Raw genomic sequence first — 17,832 nt, 5'->3', positions numbered from 1 at the left:
TTTAATGGTGCCCTTGGTTCCAGGCACCCCTGTGCTGAGACGGTTAATTATCAAAGATACTATCTATGAAAACAAACCAATGGCTTTTCTCCTTTGACTCAAAATAAGATACTTCTGTGCTTTCAAAATGTAAAATATCTAGTTAAATCAAGCCATCAATATTTACTTATCTAATGTACAAAATGTGAATTAACCTAATAAAAACTAGTCCAAAGTGCTGCTCAGCAGTCTAATTTCAAAGAGGCATGCAAACGAAATGATTCAATGTGGGAAGAAAATCCAGTATGTCTGTTCCCCATCACTACTGAACACTACATTTCAACACTGCTATTGCACATCTCAGGAACAGAACTTTTCAGCTGATAACCACAAATGAACCAGTAACAGGTCTCCAACACTACAAATATAAAGGCAGCTCCCTGAATACTGTCCTTCTGCTACTAATGAACTAGCATAGACATCGTACGCTAGAGTTTCTCCATACTGTATAAAACAAAGTGAACTTTCTATATCTGGAAGACGCCGGTTTATAGCAGTGTCACTTTGAGCCCTCAAGTCCTTAACTACTCCCTTATTCCACTTACTTCAGGTGGTTAATTATAGGAACTACTTCTAGGGTTAAAAGACTAGTTTAATGGGCAGGGTGGTGGTGGTGGTAGCAGCATATCATCTGATCCTGGACTTTAAAGCCAAGTTTTTCAAAAGACTCAACTGTGATGTTGGTATCAAATCAGTTTAGGGGATCAACAAATCTGTCTGCACCTGGCACTGATTACTATATGGTAATATTTTATAAATTTGGTAGAGATGAAGGCCTAAGTTTTTCACTACTAATATGAATAATCCAGTCCCTATGTATGAGCATTGCCAAATGAACTCTGCTCGTCCCTTATTAAAAAAAAAAAAAAAAACTCAAAGAAATAAGCATATCTTTACTTCACTACAGATTTGGAGGCTTCACTTTGCTTTTCATCTTCCTAATTACATTGTTAAAACTACCACAACCTCTAACAACCTTAAATTTAAAAGACAAATATACAGTAGAAAATGGGATAAAATGAACAGAGAAAAGGGTCCTTCATGCCGGTACCTTCCAACTGAGAAAAGCCCTACATGTTGTTTCAAGTTATTCAACTGAATCTTTGACTCAGAGATGGCCTCAAAATTTCAAACCCCAGGCTCATTTCCCTAAAAGCCATCGTTTACCATACTGTATTCCGTGGGTATGTAATCATACCACCTAGAGAGCAGATAACATTTCTGTGCCAGATATGGGGTCCCATGTTCTCACTGGTTGTTCCAAATACTGTTTTAAGACCCCAGTTTAAAAATTTCCCTATATGGGAATAAACTAGCTCCATGCTCTGTTGACAGGTTCAGACAAGATCACACATATGGCTAAGAGATCCACCCTGAATAAATGTTAAATAAGATGCCTTTTTGTGGAGTTGCTTACATATGTTATAGTTCATAGCAAAACAGAATCTACCCAATAGTCCTGCTCCAATCTTACTTTGTGTGAATAGGAATGATTCTTTTTTCCTCTACTGCTTATGCACAACTCAATATTCAACAGAGCACGTTAAAGTCCTAAAGATATGGCCAATTTCATTTAACTAATATTTCTTTATATAACATGCTCAAAGCATAATTTTTTTTCCTGGCCAAAGGGTCCCAATAAGGCAGGAGGAGTAACTTTGTTCTTAATTCTCTTGCAAAGCATAGCAAGCTGCTAAACCCCACCAAAAATTTCTTTAACACAAAGTTCAAAATATTTTTTAAAAAGAAAGAAGGGCTTCCCTGGTGGCGCAGTGGTTGAGAATCCGCCTGCCGATGCAGGGGATACGGGTTCGTGCCCCGGTCCGGGAAGATCCCACATGCTGCGGAGCGGCTGGGCCCGTGAGCCATGGCCGCTGAGCCTGCGCATCCGGAGCCTGTGCCCCGCAACAGGAGAGGCCACAACAGTGAGAGGCCCGCATATCACAAAAAAAAAAAAAAAAAAAAAAGAAAGAAAAAGAGGGGGGTGGAGTCTAGACTCCAATTAAGGCATTTTTATACACAGTCTAACTTGAGTCCTATTCAAAGGGAATCCTAAAAAAGCATTTTTAATGGGGAAGGGCAGAAATCACAATAGTCTATTATCAGCATTGTGACGTATCAATTGCTCACTTTAAATGTAATCATGTTGGGTATCTTTCTGTTTCTTTATTCCTTGGTTCTCTCATCCCACAAGTGCATAGGTTATGTTTTCTGTAGATCTGGGGAAAATGGGCCAGGGGTGGAAGGTCCATCCAGGCCAGACAGAGTGAACGGCCCATGACTGTTCAGCACAGAAGGAAACTGAGAAAGAAAATAAAACACATTATCATCCTATTATGCAACCCTAAATTTCACTTTCTGTCCCTATTATATTCCCTGAGGCAGAACATGACATCCATCTGCAGTGGCTCACAGGACAAAGGCAGTAATTGTTTATCATGGAAGAATATGATGTCACAAAAACTTTTTAAAAATTGTTTGTCTTACATGTTAAATATTAACACCCTCCAGCCTACCCTGATGGAATGGAAAGAACAAACCTATACTTTCCCTCAGATGCTAAGGTACACAGGTTCACACTTGACTTCAAATGAAGGTTTTAGAAAGTTCAGTAAATGACAGCATGCACTACAGAGTATAATTCAATTGTATAGCAAATCACAGACTATCAGAAAGAGGTCCAGAGGAGATGCCCATCTCTTAACTGCTGCAAATAGTTGTAGGGAGCTCATCCTAGAAAAGGGCTCCCCATCATGTATTCTGAGACCAAATTTATATGGAAATTCCAGGCTGAAGCTACATGAGCACTATGACTTTCTATAATTCAATCATCTGTTTGTGAGAGGCAAAGAAAAGTGTAAAATGAAATATAGAAAATTCTCAACACTCTATTCAATAATTTATAAGTTTTTGCAAAAAACAAGTTGCAGAAGTAGTAAGATTTTAAATTTTCTTTCTTTTTTTTCCCCCTCACCATTCCATTTCCAAAAGAACAAATGAAAATTTAAATTACAAAATCTAAGAAAATCTCCCAGGGAGTCACCCTTGAATAAGTGAATGAATCAATTGCAAGAAAGCCTACAAGTTATAAAGTCTAGATGTTCTGGGCAAAATAACGGTTTAAAGCTGTGAGACCGGGACTTCCCTGGTGGTCCAGTGGTTAAAAATTTACCTTCCAGTGCAGGGCACGAGGGTTCGATCCCGGGTCGGGGAACTAAGATCCCACATGCTGTGGAGCAACTAAGCCCGTGCGCCACAACCAGAGAAGCCCGCACGCCACAACAAAGAGCCCACATACTGTAACGAAGACCCAGCGCAGACAAAATAAAATAAAAATAAATACCTTAAAAAAAAAAAAGATGAATAATACCTGCCTTGCAGGGTTTTAATAAATAAATAAAGCAAGCTGTGAGACCTTTCCTAAGATCTTGGTTAAGAGGTAATACAATATTCATTTTTTAAAATATATATATTTAAAATGCTGATGAATATTAATTCTGAATGAGGGGGGAAATGGGAATATTTGATATACTATTCTCAAGAGTTGTCTCTATTTTTTAAAAAAATCCTCAGTTAAAAGGGGAAACCCCTCTAAAAAAAAAATATATATATATATATATATATATACACACACACACATTTTCTTTTTTTAGAAAAGAGGATTTCTAGCATTTAAAATGACCAAAAAAAAAAATTGGATGGGCTCAAAATCTACTACAGTTTTAAACAATTCTTGGTCTAATTCAAATGTATGGGATAGTAAACAATGAAAAGGAAACTCTGCCGTGAATATTTATCTGAGTTGTTTGCTGGCCAGAAAATTAACACTTAGAAATTCAAAAATAAATCTAAGGAATACTTATTAAGTAGAAGTTTTACAATGATCAACTGAAGAGTGGATACTGCCTTTTTGCCTCTTTCTTCATTTACCACACCCCAATTACAGAAGACAAGCTTTTATGTAATTTACCTGGAAAAGTGTGTTAGCACCTTGTAGCCTGGCTGGACTTAGGGGAGCAACAGGACTGAGAGTACTCCAAAAGTGGATACTGGAGAGCAAGGGGCTCGGAGTCAGTAAGATGGGCGTCTGCAATACACAAACCAAAAATATAACTAAATGGCTTATCAGGATTATGTTTACCCTTGTAATACACAAATAGCTCTGAATCCAAATATTGTCCTATTCTCCACTCCAAGTATCTCCAAGTCGGATATCATGAGGAAAAACTCAGAAATTACTTTTACAACCCAGGTAAGATAAAGGTCAAAATATTTTCTAACCCGTTTTTGGTAGAATCTTTTTCAAATAGAAAAACAAAACCAGTCTGAATTTTGGTATGGAGAAATTATGGGTAACTGAGTCACAAACATATTTTCCCCTTAATAATGCGTAGGTCTAGGAGTAATCTAACTATTTAAATGTTATATGAGATGAGCAAGTTAAGAAATAGCTAATGAAAATAACTGCACAAACTTGTAAGGACCTCAGGATCTGTTGTCTTCTAACTTCAGATTATCACTGTTGTTTTATAAGACCCCCCCAAAAAAAAAAGAGAGAGAGACTATACTTATTTTCTTTAGGAGAAAGTGGAAAAACCAAATACTTATTTACTTGCATAACAATGAATTTTTTAACACAATACTCCAAACCTTTTATTTTGACAATCCTAATTGAGGTGAGGAATTGGGTTACTTTCACAGGGTCATATAACCCTCTGTAAGGCAAGCCTATGTAGCCAAATGAGAACTTGAGGTTATAAATTCTGGATTTGTTTTAAAAGGTGAGCAAAAACAAACAAACAAAAAATGCGGCACTAATAAGAAAGAAAGTGTTACCTGTGAAAAAAGTGCTGGCGTAAGAGAAGCTGTAGGGAGAGATGGGCTTAATATTCCCAGTGGGCTTGGATCACTGCCTGTGATCACCAGGGTTGGTGCCAGCTCTAACCCCTTGGGTTTCTTGGACCTTGATGAATTATTTGTTTTGTCCTTTTCTGGCAAAGCCAAATCCTGGTCTTTAGGCTCCAGGGACAAGTCCTCTGGAAGTTCCATTGGCTGAGACGCCACTGATTCCATGTCTGTGTCCATGTCTGGGTTGCAACTCAGCGGTGGTGAAGGTGTTCTAGAAGGCTCCTGCAGAGGGGACACGGACGAAATAGGTGGTGTGGTGGTAAAAGCGGCAGTTACACTAGATGCAGAAGTTGGTGCTTCCAGAGAAGGCAGTCTGGGGGAAGCCAAATTCTCTAACGCTTGCATAGTTTCTTCTGAAGATGGAGAAATACTTGGGCCAGTTGAAATGGCAGCAGCAAGAGGTTCAACTGGTGGCTTTTTGGCAGGTGTGGTTACAAATTTGATAACAGATGGCGTTGGCTCCTGAGGAGATTTTTTCTCTGCCAATTTCTCAGCTGGATTCTCAACCTTTATAGATTTGAAAAGCTTCCTGTTGGAGGAGTTCAAAGAGTTGAGAGTAAATGAAGAATATAAGCCAGAGTGTATGTAGTCATTGCGGCTAGAGGTCTTGGCACCAGGCTGTGGTGGCTTCTCTTTCCCGCCATTCTCCACATCTTTGGAACTGTTGCTGCTGAGTTCGCTGACGCTTAAAGCTTCACAGTCTCCCTCAACCCTGCCCACTGTCATCGGATCCATGTTCAGAATCTCTGGGTACGAGACAAACTTGTACACAAACTTCTGACCATTCACTTTTTTAATGATATTCTGTAGATAAATAAAATAAGCACTCTTAGACTTTCTTAAACTTTTCTTAAGCACTTCTTAAACTTTACCCACCCCCCCCCATGAAAAAGCTGACCTAATGGGATTCTCTATTTGATAGGTAGTTTACTTGAAAGCTTCAAAATCATCTAAATTTATCTAGCCATACCAAACACAGTTCCTACTATTATGGAGTACAAGTTAAAAACATTTAAATGTCTTATTAACAACTGAGCTAATACATTACATAAAAGCTGAAAGATTTTAATTGCTTAACACTGTCAGCCAAGTATCTGTATGAAGTCAAAAATTTCTGAACTGCAATCTCAAATAACTCCAAAGGTACAAGCCATTCACATCCTGAGGAAGCAAAAAGGAATTCAGAATATTACTTCTGCTAAGGTTCCTACTTCCTTCAGAAACTCCAGCTGTTTCTTACCTCATCTCTCCTTACAGGAAAGCTGATAACATCAACCATTCAGAAGTGAAAGAAATTAAGATCCCAGCTTCTCACTTTAATTCTACCCATTTGAGCCATTTATTTTACTTCAGTGCCCAAGAATGTATTCAAAATAATAAGAAACTAAACAAAAAAATTTTAACTAAGAAATCACATCTAGGTATTAACAGTTATTCTTTAAGGTATTAATTTGTGTTCCAGGTTAAACTAAAAAGTAAAAATTAAGTAGAGCTAAAAAGATGAGTAAATATGACACAATTTTTAAAGTAAATTATGATATAAACAAGAGTATTTATTCATCCTCAAGAATCTCAAATTTCCTTTTCCTTATTCCAACTCCATAATCATTTTTTCTTTAAAGACACCTGTAATTAGGAATAAAATATAAGCAATGGGAGTTGGGTACTGAATAAGAATTTGCAGAAATACACCTGGAACATTTACATCTTTCATCCTAATTCCAAACTGCTGAAGCTGTAAAATAAATTGAATTAAAATAAACCAGAACAGTGATCATTTCACAATGTATACAAATATCGCATCATTATATTGTACACCCCAAACCAATATAACTTTGTCAATTATACCTCAATTTTCTTTTAATAAATAAACCAGGACATTAGTACCTCTAACCTCACCAGAAGAGAAGGATCAATTCTTATTTTGAGGTGGATGTGTATTACCTTCACATAATAGTATCTGAGGGCTCGGCTGAGTTTGTCATAATTCATATTAGGCTTGTTCTTTCGAATCCCCCAGAGACGAGCCACCTCTTCTGCCTGCAAAAGCTTGAACTCCCCATTATTAGAGGTCCAGCAGATCATGTGATCGTTCTGAGGCTCCTTTAGGAGCTGAAGGAGGAACTGCCACAGGGTGATAGCACTGTCCATAGCAATGAGCTGAAAGAGGCATCGGATAAGATACACAATTAACAGCCAACCGTATATGTCAGACACTGTTTTAAGTACTCTAACTGTATTAGACTAATTACTCATTTTATCCCCACAACAATCCTATAAGACAGATACTACTGCAGCCTCATTTTACATGTGAAAAAACTGATTCATTAGAGAGTTAAGTAACTTGTCTAAGGTCACACATGTAAATGGTGGAGCTGAGATTTAAACACAGGCAATTTGGATCCAGAGTCCAAACTCTTAAGCATGCCACGCTGCTTAAGAAAAGTTTTGCTGTGAGATAAAGCTAAATTGCAGGAGCAGACTGACGAATGCCAACCAGTAGAGTATCACTGTTATTAAATTTTATCTTAAAAACTCATTGTCATATTCTCTGAAACCACCATTTCAGCATCTATCTAAATTAGCCCAGCTGGTTTATTTGCCAGGATATGTTGTGTGTCTCAGGGTGGCCCAGAGGTATAGGGAATAATCTACTTTTGCTCCACTGGTATTTCTCCTCCAAATAGTTTCCATTATCATAAATGTAATTTACACAAAAATTGGCAGCACTGAAAATTCAGCAAAATGTTCCGTAAGTTATACAAGTCCTGTCACCATTCTGTCCACAGGGATTCCACCTGCATAGACCCTGCTTTTATTTGATTAGCAACCTTTATTTGATTATCAAAACTGGAACTGAAATATCTTTCAGTATCTGCAGTTTTAGGATCTTCCTATTTAGGCCAGAGTTTCCTAAATTCAGCACTATTGATATTTTGGGCCAGATTATTTTTTTGTTCCTGGACGCTGTCCTGTGCATTGTAGTTTAACAACATCCCTGGCCTCTACCCACTAGATGCCAGTAGCACCTCCTGCCCAGTCTGGCAATCAAAATGTCTGCAGACATTGCCAAATGTTCTCCTGGGGGAACCATATCATCTCAGTTAACAACCACTGGTTTAGGCAATGGAGCAGCAAGGAAATGTTCTCACAAAGTTATTATTTTCCTCACAAAAACTTCAAAACACCTGTTTATAAGGAAGAATTTTTTAAAAATATTTTAAAAACATCTTTATTGGAGTATAATTGCTTTACAGTGGTGTGTTAGTTTCTGCTTTATAACAAAGTGAATCAGTTATACATATACATATATCCCCATATCTTCTCCCTCTTGCATCTCCCTCCCACCCTCCCAGGAAGAATTCTTTAGGGCAGAAACTCTGGGTATATATAAGCACATTCTAAAAAGTCTATAATTGAACTTTACACACACACACACACAAAAAACCTTCCTTTTTAAATCCATGAATTAGATCTCACTGGATCAGAACAGGACTTAAATGAAATCAATTCTGTTAAAATACTGTAAAAACAGGTAAATTGACTACATCAAAATTTAAAACTTTTGTGCTGCAAACAATACCATCAAGTGAGAAGAGAATCCTTGGAATGGGTGAAAGTATTTTCAAATAATAAGGGACTTTCATCAAAAAAGTATAAAGAATCCTTACAATTAAAAAACAAACTGAAAATAGGCCAAGGATTTGAAAAGACATTTCTCCAAAAAGTAATACAAATGTCCAAAAAGCACATGAAAATATGCTCAGAGTCATTAGTTATTACGGAAATTAAAATCCAAACCACACAAGATACCACTTCACACCTACTAGGATGGCTACAATCAAAAAGACAGATGATAAGTGTTGGCTAGAATGTGGAGAAAGGTGAAACCCTCATACATTGCTGATGGGAATGTAAAATGGTGCAGCCACTTTGGAAAAGTTTGGTAGTTCCTCAAAATACTAAACATAGAGTTACCATATGACCCAGTAATTCCACTCGTAGGTATATGCCCAAGAGAAATGAAAATATATGTCCACACAGACACTTACACAGGAATGTTCACAGTGGTATTCATAATACCCAAAAAAGTAGAAACCACCCACATGTCCAACAACTGATGAGTGGACAAGCAACATGTAGTATAACCACAGAGTGGAATATTAGCCAGAAAAAGGAATGAAGTACTGACATGGGCTACTTCAGTGGATGAACCTTGAAAACATTACCCAAAGTGAAAGAAGCCAGCCATTTATATGAAACGTCCACAATAGGCAGAAAGTAGATCAGTGGTTGCTTAGGGCTGGGAATGGGGAATGGGTGAGAAGAAGAAAAGGGGAGTGACTGTTAATGGGGTGATGAATATTCTAAATTTAGATTGTGGTGGTGGTTTTACAACTCTGAACATGTGAAAACCACTGAACTGTACTAAGTAGGTGAATTTATGGTATGTGAATTATATCTCAATAAAGATGTTAAAACAAACACTACAAACAATACAAAAGTTAGGCCTGAGAAACCTAACTCTAACTATGTACAACTCACAAAGGGTCAACAATGTCTGCTTCCAAAAAGGTCAAAGATGAGGAACTATACTAGAAAATATCTGAGTTTCTGTAACTTTTCTGAGACATTCAAAAAGTCCTCCAATTACCCTCAGTTATCACTTCGAAGCTGGTTATACAGAGATACTGTCTTCCAAAAGTAGAGTTGGGAAAATAATAAAGAATAGGGGAGATGCCTCCCACATTTAGAGTTAATGGAGAAACTGAGCCATGAATCTAAGTCTCTTTCATCACAGTCATATACTCTGTTCATTAGGGAAACCACTTCCCTAGATGGATAAAAGCATTCACATCACCAATGGGTTGTAAAGAAGTATTACATTATTAGATACTAAGTGATAATAATGTACAAATATGAAATGCTACTTTAATGCTAAATAACTATGCTCACTAGAAATCACTGATTCAAATAGCCTCACTTAAGCTGGGTTAAAATAGAGGTTTTATATTATATCCATCAAGTATTGGGCAGAGAGGGAGGGGTCCCTGCCATTTCTCTGACTTTACTGCAGAGGCTTTTCTTCTGATAATGCCTGTTCACCATAAGCTACTTTTTAAACTACGTATGTTTCCCATTTAAACAATTGTTAGTCTAAATCTGTTACAACTACTTCCCAGTAAATTTCAGCTTAACCAGAGAACTCGGTCTCCACATTTCCAAACATTATCTTCATTATCAACAATGCTTACAGCAGTGTGTGAATATGTGTGAGAGAATGATAATGGTGATGATGTTGAAGCTAGAAAGGAGGGGAAGAGGAGAGAGGAGGAAAGAAGAAAGTGAACGGGGCAGAGAACCGGGATCTCAAGACTATTACAATTTGGTGCCTTAATTCCATTTATTTTGGAAAAATTCCCCAAACCAAATCCGAGAGTCTTAATGCCTATCATGCAGATAGTACTTGAGCCCTACAGGTTCATAATGGCTAAGCAATACATGCAAAAAGAAAGCAATAACCATCAACATCTCCACAATGAGTACACAAGTGCTATCCTGAGCAAATGGGAGGTGTTCCCAAGGTGGTGTGGGTTTACCTTCCACTCCTCCCTTTGGTTATTAGGAGAGAGTGTGTACTGAGCCAAACGCTGGTGGGGCTGTTGCATACTGCAGGACAGAACCCAACTGTGTGGAAAACGCTACAACTTCTTTAGTGTACTTCACGGTGCGTCGGGGATGGGAAATGGTTGTGAAAGTAAATGAGCACTGTGGTTTCGGACTTACGTACTGGAAAAAAAATTTTCTTTTGCGAAAAACAAAGACATAAAATGGACATCCTCAGTGGGTACTTTAAAGGAATATTTTACTCATTCAATTTTGATATCAGTTTATTCTTTGACTGAAAAGGTGGTGAACCAATGGGCGTATAGTTAAGCTGAACCTCTTCATTTTAGTTCCTAAAAGTGCGCTATTAATATGAAATTCAACAATTTCTTCAGCCATAAAAGAGAATTAAAGGGAAAAAAGTTACATAAGACAGTTATTTAAAATTAGAAAGAGTGAAATAGTCAAAAATATTAAATACTTTTATTATCTATCAAAAAACTCCAAAACCCTTTATTTTTCTTCTCACGAAAATCTCAATGTTTCTACAATTACCGTTTTTTCCAAAAGTTACAGTTTTAAAAGAGATTTTTAGTAGAAGTATAATGAGGGAGGGAAATACTTAACTGATCCAAATGAAGGGATCTGATTTTTGAGGGATTAAATGTGGAAAACATAACTGATTCTAACTTAACACTTCAAAGACAGTAGATTGGTCCGTGTGCTAAAATGAAAGGAGCATGTTGAAGTAACTCATTAGGGAAAGGAAGCCTCTATTAAGTGAAACCTTTCCCACCCTAAACATGTTTATAATACACATAGTCCAGTTGCTGTGGTGATCCATGGCCCAACTATTTTTCAGAAACAGTAGCTAAGACCCCAAAAATAAATGCCTCCAAATTCAGAGTGCTGCTTAAGTAAAACAAAAGCAAATTATGAAATGTATCAAGACTAGTTTCGACTTAAAATCGTAGTTGTCAAAAAGTAATCTGGTGTATCTAACTGTACAGTATCCTATACTAACAGAATATTAAAAGTGTACTGTTACATTACCATAAAATTTAAAAACAACATTTCCCTAAATGGATTCCACTTAAGGCAGTTTTAACATTTAAACAAAAATAAAGAGGGAAGGGACTTCCGTGGTGGTCCAGTGGTTAAGACTCCATGCTCCCAATGCAGGGGGCCGGAGTTCAATCCCTGGTCAGGGAACTAGATCCCACATACCACAACTAAGACACAGTGCAGCCAAATAAATAAACAAATATTTTTTAAAAAAATAATAATAAAGAGGGGAGAGTTCCTGAGGGGGAAAACTGAATCACAATACATTTTAATGAAAACACCACTGACAGTCTTAAATATTGAAGCACCAAGTTTTCCACGCAGTGGGGCTGTGAGTGGAAGATGGCAAAGAGGGAGGGAGGCTCTGATCCACCAACCAAAGAGATGGGTGAACCGTTCTGATGAGGAATAAAATTCCAGAGTCTTTCTTTAAATGCCCTAAACTTCAAATAGCAATAGCTTGGGAAAAAGCCAACTGTGTATCCTTTGACTACTTCAGTCAACAATACCCTTTATTTCCTGCCAAAGCCAGTTAATATTCAGCCCCCAAAAGATGTTTCCAATTGATCTTCTTAGGAATGAAGAAGCCACCAGCCTCGCGGCAGCTGTGCATTAAACGGAAAGTAAAGAGGGGAGGGGGTTTGAGGGAGAAAAACAGAAAAAGAAATGAACCTTGACACCGGATGAATAGCGAGCTTGGGGAGAGGAAGAGACACGGATGACCGTGTGCCCCCGAGGAGATCAAAGTCCGGGGGAAGAGCCGCAACCTCACCGGGCCTGGGTAAGCACTGAATTACTGTACTTTCACTTTCCAACTTCCTGTCACTACAGAAAGTCAGAATTGCTCCCCTCTTGCCCCCCTTCAAAAAAACATCACTGCCACCTTTTGCCCCAGGGACCTCGCGGTACCAAATAAGGGGCGAAGAGAGCGGAGTGGGGCGCGCCGCATCTACCTGCGCGCCTCGGGGCAAGGGCCGCCTGAGCGGGCGGGGCGGGGCAGGGGCGGATCCCTAGGGGAGCACGCGCCGCAGCCCCCGCGCCCGCCCCCGCGCTCGTTTCCTGTTGTGCAGCGAGCCCCTTGCCCCCGCCCGCGTTCCCCGCCGTTGGGGAGGCCTCAAGACCCCGACGGGGCGCGGGGTGGACGGGGCGTGCGGGGCTGGCCGCTCACCGAGGCCGCGCGCGGGGCTCCCTCTGGGTCTCCGCCTCGAACACGATGCTCCTCTCCGCCCGCCGCCTTCTCAAGCTGGGAACTCGAGGATGGCGCGGCAGCCGCTGCGACCCCCGCGGCGGAGCCGGAGAAGGCGCCGGCGGCTGAGCCAAGCTCGCCGGGTGCCCGCAGCCGCCCGCATCTCCCGCCGCCGCCGCACCCGCCGCGACTCCTCGCGCCCCGCCTTCCCCGCCCCCAGACGCGGCGGCGGCGGCGGCGGCGGCGCGGGTCGTCGGGGCCGCTACCCGCCGGGCGCGCGCTCGGGGCGTTCCTCGCCGCGGCGAAGCCTGCCTGTCTCTCCGCGGCCGCCCCCACTCTCAACCCCCCCGGCTGCGTTGGGGGGGCCCCTCCCCGACGCCGGAGCTGACGCGCGTCACTTCCGGGGGCGGGAAGGGAAGGGCCAACAGCAGGGTGGCTTTGCCAGCCACCGCCGTAGCAGCCTCCGCTGCTGTCCCCTTTCCAGTCCCGGTTTTGGGGGGCCAGGGGTGGGGAGGCGGTGAGGGTGCCGCTTGGGTTTCTCCGCTTTGCACTCTCCGCTGGACTACTATACTGCCAGTTGCAGTTTACTGAGGCCCACGACTCGAAACCGCACGCCAAAGCTGCCACATGGCTCGAGACCTCGGAGGGGCCTGGGGCCCCTCCGTGTCTCCCCCGCCCGAGGGAAGAGGTGGCGCTCGCCAAGCAGCCTCCAGGGGACCACTTCTGTTGTTGCAAAACTTAAATGTGAGGGCTTCTCCCTCCAGGCCTCCCGTCCTGCCTTCTTGGCTGGGTGGACAGAGAGGTCGGTATTGCCACAGCTTTCTCATCTAAGTGCCAGATCCCAGGGCACTATGAACACTTGATAAACATTAAATCAACACTGTGGTTCTCTAGTGCCGGGACTGACAAATGGAAACACTGGTGTCCTGGGGAAAGCTCGTTCTGGCGTTGGAGTCAGAGATCTGGAAGCCATCGTGGCTCTGCCTCTCACTAACTCGTCAGTCTTAAGCAACTTTCTTTACCTCCCAAAACAGTTTCAATATACGTAAAATGGAGAGCACCCAATCTCTTAGAGCTGTAATGATTAAAGGAGATAAGGTGCATAATCACCTCGCAGAGTGTCTAGCCCATAGGTTCTCATTAAATAACAATTTTTAAGGAATCAGGTCACACTTGGTGCAAGAAACTACTTGAACAATTTAGCAGCAGAAGGTATAACCTTATGCTGAACAAAACCTCCAAGAAATATACTGTGTATCCCATTTAACAGGAAACCAAGGACGGGCCAGTGTCTTACTAGCTGTGTGTCCTGCAATGAGTTGCTTCACCACTCTGAACCTGTCCCCTCATGTAAAATGAAGATAATAATGTGCAGCACTGCTGGGAAGATAAAATGTGATAAAGGCTGTAATGTGCTTAGTGCATTACCTGGCACATAGTAGACACCCAGTAAATGGTGATGTCATTTAGTTTTGCCTCCTCCTCGTCCCCACAGTTGAATTCATGGTTTAAAAAAAAAAATTTTTTTTTCTTGGCCGCGCTAAGTAGCTTTCATGATCTTAGGTCCCTGACCAGGGGTTGAACACTGGCCACAGCAGTGAAAGAGCGAATCCTAACCACTGGACCCCCAGGGAGTTCCCCATGGCAAAATTAACTGAACTCACTGAGTGAAATGGGATCATCTCAGGGAGCTCTACTCAGTACTCTGTAATGACCTATATGGGAAAAGAATAAAAAATAGTGGATATATGTAAATGTATATAACTGATTCACTTTGCTGTACAGCAGAAACTAACACAATATTTAAATCAACTATACTCCAATAAAAATTAATTTAAAAAATAACTGATATCATAAATGAAAAAGGAGACATCACCATCCATCCTATATTTAAACATAACAAAATACTATGAATAATTTTATGAAGATACATATGAAAACTTAGTTGAAGGGAAAATTCCTAGTAAAATAATTTAATAAAATGGCTAAAAAAAAAAAAAAGGAAAGAAAGGTGATCCTATCATCCCTTTGAAGGCTTTTGGAAGAAAATCATCACTTTAATTTCCAACCTCCTCCATCATAATACAGAGTAATTATAACACCTAGAGGTATTCGTGGAAAAGCAATGCCAGCTAAAGATGTTAGCTTTTCAAAAATAATTTTACGACATATTTTCATTAAGAAATATGTGTTTTATGAGACCGACATGCTGCATACTGCGCTAAGGAGGCAACTAAGAAATAGGTGTTTTAAAAGGAACATGCAACATCTGAAAAGCAATAGTGCTCTTGGCCCCTACTACAAGTTTTTTCCTTGAAAAACTTCCATTTTAGAAACCAAGAGGGGGACTTCCCTGGTGGCGCAGTGGTTAAGAACCCGCCTGCAAGGGACACGGGTTCGAGCCCTGGTCCAGGAAGATCCCACGTGCCGCGGAGCAACTAAGCCCGTGCACCACAACTACTGAGCCCGCGTGCCTAGAGCCCGTGCTCCGCAACAAAGAGAAGCCACCGCAATGAGAAGCCTGCACACCACAACAAAGAGTAGCCCTTGCTCCCTGCAACTAGAGAAAGCCCGCGCACAGCAACGAAGACCCAGCACAGCCAAAAAATTAATTAATATTTTTTAAAAAAGAAAGAAATCAAGAGGAAAAAATAAGAATTATTAAGGTAGGCTGCTTAAGGTACACACATTGGAAACATTTGTTTATGGGACGATTTCATTTTAAAGCCCCATACCAGGAACAGTTAAGGGTTGTACAGTTCCTCTGCAAGCTACCCTGCTGTGCCCAGACTAGCAGTAAACATCTGACTCAGCCTCAGGGTCTGTAGTTGTATCATAACTCTGAAGACTGAGCTGCCAGTATTGTCAATTGCTATGTATTTTTGGAAAAGAGCCTACTTTGGGAGTTCTTAGTTGTAGCAAGTCTGTCTGATTTTAAATTGACTGGGCTTTTTGTTTGTTTGTTTGTTTTTAAACACGGTATATGTTGACAGCAGAGAAACCAGAAGAAAAATGGATTTCAGATTAGTGAATTGAAAAACAAAGTTTATTAATGTGCCTGTTTTTCCCACTCAGGAGTCTATAAATACAGAATCTCTCTCCATGGTTCCTTACACAACAGATGGTTCTGTTTTTGCAAACTCCATGGTGGTTATACTGGTCAACCAAAAAGACTGTGCTTTTTTGTTATCTTGTTTGTCATTTTCCCACCAGATAGATGGATTCTCATGCTTAGCCTTAGCTACTCAGGGCTATCTCACATATAATTTGCAGATTTTTTTCAGTGTTTAAACACATGTTTTCTGCCTGATCTGCCCTAGATCGTATGTTTTAAACTTTACAGTTATCCCAGCCCTGCCACCCCAGTTCCCCCAATTTAATTACATTTCTAAGAAACAATAACAATAAGTTATGAGCATTTCTTCTTAAGGCAACTTCCCCTTCCCTCTCTTCTATTTCACTGCCTCATCATTACACCAAGTAGCGTAGTCAGTCCTCTGTATCCAGGGGTTCCACATTCATGGATTCAACTAGCCTTCTGAAAAAAAATTTCAGAAGGTTCCAGAAAGCAAAACTCGAATTTGCTGCATGCCAACTATTTACATAGAGTTTACATTGCATTAGTATTACAAGTAATCTAGAGATGATTTAAAGTATATGGGAGGATGTGCTTTATATTCAAATACTACTCCACTTTATATATGGGACTTGAAAATCCTCAGATTTTGGTATCCTCGGGGATCCTGGAACCAGCCCTCCACAGATACTGAGGGATGGCTGTATCCCTTTTTCCTAAAGAAATATTTCATGGACTCTGACTCATTGAGCAAGCATGGAGCCATCCAGTTGCCTGGTGTGTCTTTCAGGCATGTCTCGCAGCACACGAAATAAAGAAGAGATAACCTTTAAGTCAAAAGGAGCACAACACCTAGGGATAGATGTGAGACAAAATTCACCACGTCTGAGATGAAAGAAGAAAAATCAGGATCGCTGGGTTCTAGCCTTTCAGTCTCCCAAAGCTTGATCCTCCTGAGGAAATCCTCTTGAGGAAATCCTAAGGAAATAATATCCTTATCTTTCCTGGGCCTCACTTTCAACATCTTTGAAGATAAAAATAAGTCATACCTTTCGCTTCTAGTCTGTGGTGCATAGAGTAAAAGAAAATGATGGTTGAGCAAACTATGCCCGAACTTGTTAAATGATCCTATAGTTACTATATTTGTGAGAATTGATATCTTGATAGAGGAAAAGTTACTTGAAAATAAAATACACGCTAGTTGTCTATAGAATTTGGCAGCATTTGCTAAGCCGCGTTACCTATCAAGGGCCTAAAATTCACCAAAGACAAACAGTGAAATGATGGTTAGAAATGTCTTTTCACCAAGACTGTTATTCTGGGCAAATACGTTTCATCCCCAATAATCAGAGAATATTCAAGGTCCAGAGAAAAAAATCCCTGAAAAGGTCCTTGAACGAGGTACTCGTGGCCTCTAGACTATGAGGAAAACTCATGGCAACATCTTTCAGCCCCAGCTGTAATCTTCACATTGTTTTCCCAGAGAGGGAAACGTGATGAGACATGAGTTATTGCAGTTACGTGCCTGGGGCATAGCAACTATCTAATACATTTAATGACCCGTCACAAACACACCTTCATATAATTTTCATCTTTACAATGTACACCCGGCTACTTCTTTCCTCCTCCACTACTATTTTCAACCTAAGATAATTTTATTGGTTTGGGGGGACTTCCCTGCTGGTCCAGTGGTTAAGAATCTGCCTTCCAATACAGGGGACGCAGGTTCAATCCCTGGTCAGGGAACTAAGATCCCACATGCCGTGAGGCAACTAAGCGCATGTCGCATGCCACAACTAGAGAGTCCGCATGCGGCAACTACTGAGCCTGTGTACTCTGGAGCCCTCATGCCACAAAAAGAGAGAAGACTGTGCCCTGCAACGAAGAGCCTGCGCACCACAACAAAAGATCCCGTGTGCCGCAACTAAGACCCGACACAGCCAAATAAATA

General features: G+C 40.7%; 1 protein-coding gene across 1 annotated transcript; it reads right to left on the bottom strand.

Moving 5' to 3' along the window:
* Window positions 1–2,089: 2,089 nt before the first annotated feature.
* Window positions 2,090–13,002, bottom strand: ELK4 (ETS transcription factor ELK4). The gene is made up of 5 exons (XM_059061340.2): window positions 12,788–13,002; window positions 6,892–7,107; window positions 4,876–5,751; window positions 4,010–4,126; window positions 2,090–2,340 (listed from the first exon to the last, which is right to left on the bottom strand). Exons 2-5 carry the CDS (start codon window positions 7,096–7,098, stop codon window positions 2,242–2,244), a joined length of 1,299 nt encoding a protein of 432 aa, XP_058917323.1. The 5' UTR covers window positions 7,099–7,107; window positions 12,788–13,002; the 3' UTR covers window positions 2,090–2,241.
* Between the last annotated feature and the right edge of the window lie 4,830 nt (window positions 13,003–17,832).

The sequence above is a fragment of the Kogia breviceps genome, chromosome 1 (assembly GCF_026419965.1).
Source record: "Kogia breviceps isolate mKogBre1 chromosome 1, mKogBre1 haplotype 1, whole genome shotgun sequence".
NCBI classification, from domain to species: Eukaryota; Metazoa; Chordata; class Mammalia; order Artiodactyla; family Physeteridae; genus Kogia; species Kogia breviceps.
The sequence above is the reverse complement of the archived record's forward strand: the minus strand, read 5'-3'. Positions and strand labels throughout refer to the sequence as shown.

Excerpts from the sequence above, each read along its gene's own strand:
- ELK4 (XM_059061340.2), bottom strand. The coding sequence starts at position 7,098 with ATGGACAGTGCTATCACCCTGTGGCAGTTCCTCCTTCAGCTCCTAAAG. Across the intron at positions 4,127-4,875 it reads CGCCAGCACTTTTTTCACAG|ACGCCCATCTTACTGACTCC; the intron begins GTAACACTTTCT and ends TGTGTATTGCAG. Across the intron at positions 2,341-4,009 it reads GTGCTAACACACTTTTCCAG|TTTCCTTCTGTGCTGAACAG; the intron begins GTAAATTACATA and ends TTTCTTTCTCAG.